Source organism: Alligator sinensis, unplaced genomic scaffold (assembly GCF_000455745.1).
Source record: "Alligator sinensis unplaced genomic scaffold, ASM45574v1 scaffold243_1, whole genome shotgun sequence".
Taxonomy (NCBI): domain Eukaryota; kingdom Metazoa; phylum Chordata; order Crocodylia; family Alligatoridae; genus Alligator; species Alligator sinensis.
The window spans coordinates 1860754-1866308 of NW_005841841.1; the positions used below are offsets into that span (position 1 = coordinate 1860754).

General features: G+C 37.8%; 1 protein-coding gene across 10 annotated transcripts in view; it reads left to right on the plus strand.

Moving 5' to 3' along the window:
• Positions 1–5555, plus strand: part of CASK (calcium/calmodulin dependent serine protein kinase) — a 353223-nt gene that overhangs the window by 216726 nt on the left and 130942 nt on the right. For all 10 annotated transcript variants that reach the window (XM_025204952.1, XM_014520563.2, XM_025204959.1 and 7 more), the window contains one exon: positions 822–905. In XM_025204952.1, the coding sequence (XP_025060737.1) occupies positions 822–905 (84 nt within the window). The remainder of the gene's footprint in view (positions 1–821; positions 906–5555) is intronic.

Sequence of the window (5555 nt, forward strand, 5' to 3'; positions counted from 1 at the left end):
CAGCCCCACACCATTCATTCAGTCCGCGGGGCCAAATGAGTTTGACAGCTGTGCTTAATTGTAAATTTATAGTATTGAAGAAAGGAACCTGCAGTTACAAAGATCACTATATGTTACCAGAATGAACACTTACATCATAATTACTTTATATTTAAATTATGAAAGTATTAATGTATGAAAGCAACTACAATACATTGTATTTTAACCACTTAATTTTAAAATCAGACAGTTAAGAAAAATATTTCTCTCTGCTTTGTGATCAGCATTGCATACGAGGTGTTTTTAAAAGACTTGTGTGATTGTTCCTATCTAGTCTTATTAATGACATTCTGAAATACATAAGACAAAATGAGAATGCTTGTGCATATATTGATCTGCATAGTGCCACTAGCTTTAACTTTGAATCAGAGTGCCTTTTCCCCCTAAGACTGCCTTTTAAAACTTATAATTTCTGATATGGTATATATCTTTTTATTCATACTGTGTGTTTTATTCTTGAGTTCAAAACTTTCTATTACAATAAATATAAATAAAATACAACATAAGGGCTGCAGAACTCATTGCTGTCCCAACTTATTTTACTTGAATTATTTTGTAATTCTTTGTTTTAAAAAAAATCATGCTTTTTTTTTATGCCTTTTTTTCTTTTGCCCATTCTGGAATCCAAGCACTTCAGCTTGTATCAGAAGCTTCTTTGAGGCTTCCTTTTATTGTATCAATTCCCAGCTTCTTTTATGATTATTTAGTGTGCATTCTTGGCTAATTTCTTACTGTTTTATATTGGAATACTTTAATAAGAGTACTTAATTATTTTTTTTAAGGAGAGAGATCGCTATGCATACAAGATTCACCTTCCAGAAACAGTAGAACAACTGAGAAAATTCAATGCAAGAAGGAAACTAAAGGTAAAATGAATCTGACATTAAGACAGATGTAATTGTAGTAACTTGAATTTTTATAGCTTTTTAATTTTTAAAATATAAAGAAAAAAATCTAATACCAGATTCTGTTTGAATGACACTTTGTATAAGTATCAGAGACCCCATTTATCTACAAACAATGAAACAGCAGGAGTCAAAATTAATGCCAGCACTGCTTTAATTTGCTTCAGCGTCATACCAAAGTCACTAATCAGCTCATTTTGGTCTTTTGGTTTCACTTAAAGTTGAGTGTTTATAAAATGAAATCAATCCAAAATACAAAGTTTGAAATATTAATTTAGTCCAGTGATCATTGGTTTATTGTTCTGCATCCGTTTGAAATAGTGTAATTGGCTAAAATCAGATTATCTTGTCCTGAATCAAGATAAGATATTGGGACAAACACAAACCAACTATACCGTAAGAGAAATTAGAAAAACACATCTGTTTGAAGATCTGTCATTGGCAGCCATTGGTCTCAGGAGACCATGGAGATTGTGCCTTTGGTGGTTTACCACAGTTTCTTGAGTGGCTGAGGAGTCCGATGCACGACAAGCAGATCCTCCAGCAAGTTACACATACAAACTCAATTGAGCTTGCACCGGCATGCCAAGTACCTTCTTGTTTTGCCTGTCTCTATCTCATCATCAAAACCCCAAAGTCTGCAAAGTTGCACAAATATTTATTAGACTAACACTTTTGAGTATATGATTGTTAGGCTATGAGGTAGAGGATTTATTTATTGGTCCATCTCTTCTTTAGTCTTTGAAGTTGGACTAAGAGTACTTTTTCATGGCGGGGAAGGAATTGTTTTTTCTTTTTCCTAATAAATTCTAAGCATAACTTTTAAACTATGAAAACTATTACTGCAGTCTGTTTTGTTCCTTTAGAGCATTAACCAGTTTACAAAATTGTCATTCATGTGCCAGAGTATATTTTAATTTTTAGTATTAAATTTTAGTTGTGATGTTGTATGTTTCATGTCCTCAGTTGTATCAGGACATGAAATATCAATTGTATCAGGACAAAAAAAGAATAAACATCTGTCTGGCTTTAACCAACATGAAATAAGGAAGTCCACCATAAGGTGTTCATAAAGGATATAATGATTCTCTTTGGTTTTCTGGGAGTAGGTTGTAGTTCTTCACAAAGGGGTACTTTCAAGTATGTCCCCTAAGCTTTTAGTTGCATATAGGAGCAATTTCCAGTTTTATGGGAAAGAATGCTGCCATTCTGTGAAAACACTACATAGTTTCCATTCAGAATCATCATACAGGAGGTGTTTCAACTTGAACCTTGTCTAGGTTCACCAAAAGTTTCAAGAACTCATTTACCAAGCCTGTGCCAAGTTTTACCATTTGTAATAAAATCCACAGTCAGATGAATTTTTACTTTTGGGGGGAAATCTATACCTGAGTAACAAGTGGGAATGAATGACAGGTCATGCTTCTTGATTGATTAATAATTTCCATCTAGGCTTAAATATGATCTGGAAGTGCATTTCCAGATGTTTAAACTCAACTTACCATACCTGTACTACTACTACCCAGATCTATGAGCCACTGTCTGGTATTATCACTCAATGTGTGGATTCCATTTACCCCATCTGTGCATTTGTAAAGATTGCAGGTTTTAATTAAATGCTGTGCTGTTTGTTGAGCATTGCATTCAAACAGGAGACAGTCCAAGATGTTCATCTTGTGAAGTGGTATTTTGAAGCATCTGTATCTGGATTTCAGTCTGTTCAACTTGACCCATGCTTCTCTGTCAAGGTTGTGCCCAGTGGGGTTCTTGTTCGGTGTTGGTATAAAATACTGTAGAAATAGATCTGACCTTTCCCAGCGGTTGACCTACTCCGTTATGGCCCATAAGTTTGATTCAGCATCCCCATTCTCTTCCAGGAGCTTGTGGGCTTCATGTACAAACAATTTATGACTTTTAAGCCTCTTAAGCTTCCATCAGTTTGGGTCTTCAGTTGAGAGTTGGAGCAGGTTTTCATCATCTCTTGTCTATATTGGGAGTAGTGATGCTAGGGTCTGTCTTCTTATATCACTTGGCTTAGTGCCCAAGAGTACAAGGAGTACACCTGTGTGTGTTAAGCTGTGCAGCCTGTTATGAGTCTCAGTGCAGTTAAGTAGTGTCAAGCTTTTTAATGTGACAACTTTTGCATCATAGAAGAGTGCAATATTCTGCTGGGGCATATACCATTGCAAGGGCAGTGGTTCTGAACACTTTGAAGTGACACCCTGTGTTGTGCTGGCTAAACATCTTAAGGCAGCTGCTACTTGTGCAGAGATGTTACTGCTAACCTTCTGAATATGATGTCTATAGGTGAGGGAACAGTTTAATGCGACTCCTAGGTAGGTTGGAGTATACTCATGGAGAAGGATGTGGTTGCCTACTCTTGATAGTCAGTGTAGTTGTGGCTTGATGATTTTCCAGGTGGAAAAGTGAAGATACTGATTTAGGTATATACATTGAAAAGTATTGTTGCTAGCATTGACCCTTGGGGAACTCCATTCTTCAGAGTTTGTATTTTGATTTTTTTCTTCTTGGCTGGTATTGAGTTGGAATGATCTGCTGGGGATCATGTTCATGATGAAAGCACATAGCTTATGGTCAGGTGTCATAGAGTAGTGTTTGTCAACCTGTGGGTCACGACCCAAAAGTGGGTCTCAATATATGAAAGGGTTCTGATCAAACTTTAAAAATGGATCAACAAACTCAAAAATGGATTCCCCTTTAAAAGAGAAAAACATGTGGCTTTTCCCTTGCAGGCTGCAGAGTCCCAGTCTCCAAGGGGTTGTTTAGGGCCTCCCCTGCTGGTTCTGGAGCAGCGGGTTGGGAGTGATGGGCACCAGGTTGGGACTGGTCACTGATGTTTATAAATAGGTCCTGGTACAAAAATGTTGAGAATGACTGTCATAGAATACAGTTTATATTTGAGGCCTTGACGCCATACAGTGTCATGGGTGGCTGTGAGGTTGATAAAGACAGCACCTATTTTCTATGTCAGATGTAAGTAATGTAATTTGATCAGTGATATGCTGCTTTGTCCAAAAGCAAATTTGTTCTTTAGGGAGCTGGGAATCAATGATGTTCTGTATTCTACTCAGGGTGATATGCATTCAGTAAGTTTGTATGTAATGCAGAGTAATGAGATAGGTTGGTAGCTCTTTGGATCCTCTGATGATTTATTGGAAGTCAAGATAGTAATGCCTACACTGCCTGCAAAATACCACTTTAAACTGTATTAGTTAAAACATGTTAGCTAGTATTTTTACACTCAATATTTTCCGGGTGAGGTCATGGTCTTGGGTCTTTTCTTAAGGTTGCTCTGAAAGCAACCCTGCCGCCTTAGCCTCTTGAACTTGTAGATGTTCAGTACTGTACTATGCTGTTTTCCCAACACTTTGTCGATTGTTGTTCAGGAGGTTTTCTGAAACTACTCACTGTTCATTGAGCTTCATGTCACATAAGAAATGCCCTAACAAAGTCGTGCCTGTGTTTCTTCCAGAATAAAAGTATCCCAGGATTGGTGTGTATGCACATCTCCCTTCTAGTCAGGATTATGTGAGCAGCTGAAGCCAGTGCTACTTTTCTGCCATTGATTCAATGATACAGTCCCAAGATAACTACAGATATACTTAACAATATCCTGAGTTAAACTGTTACTACCTCTTATTAGTGAAACTCTTTTAGGATTTATCCCAGGACACAGCCATGGATGTCTATACATTTTCAGTTTGCTTTTGATAAAATGGTTCATCCTAGGATAAATATGACATCTGTTTGTAGCCTTAGTACTTTATTATTTTCTAAATTTGGAATTCCCCACATAATATTCATTCTGGGTGCCTGACCTTAGCATATTTTCATAAAGTTATTTCTGTACCGCACTATAAGAGAGTCCATTTCTGTTTTCTGACTTTTTCCAGAATGAAACGTATCTTCAAACTTCAGTACTTTTTAGTTGTTGTTTAATGTAACGAGTTGTTTGTTGCAACAATTGGTACTACTCAGTGTTCCAGAATTGCAGTTGTTCTCAAAGGATGAAGACAGTTGTACCATCTTATTTGTATTACTCCATCAAAGTAATTTCCTTTTTCTTACCCTAGAGATAGACCACAACCAGCCCTACATAAGGTGCAGAAGTGAGAACAAGAACATTCAAAGAACCTTGTCTCACTTCCTGCATCCCTTCTCTGGAGGCATCACAGGTGCAGTCCTCGTGCTCAAGGAGTTCAAAAACTGTTCCAGGTTGCCATCTGAAGCTTAGCCTACCCAGAGTGGGTGAGGAGAGAAGAGATTGTAACTGCAGCTGCCCACTTTAGCTGCAGCTCATAGGGTGGAAATAGTTGTTACCTTTCATCACCATTGTGGCCCCATAAAACTGTTTATGGTGGCACAAAGGCTAAGCACACAGGTGCCCATACCTCTTGTCACACCACAAATAGTGGCCACAGTGAAAGTGGTATCAATCTGTATCTCTGTTTAGCAGCAGATGTCTATTTACTTTATGGAATTACAGCCTGAACAGGTGCCTCAGGAGCTTGAGGGACCCAATCCTATGCACGCTGGAATTCTCCCATGATTTCGGGCCCCTCAAGCCCTAAAAGCACCTGCCTGGCTTTC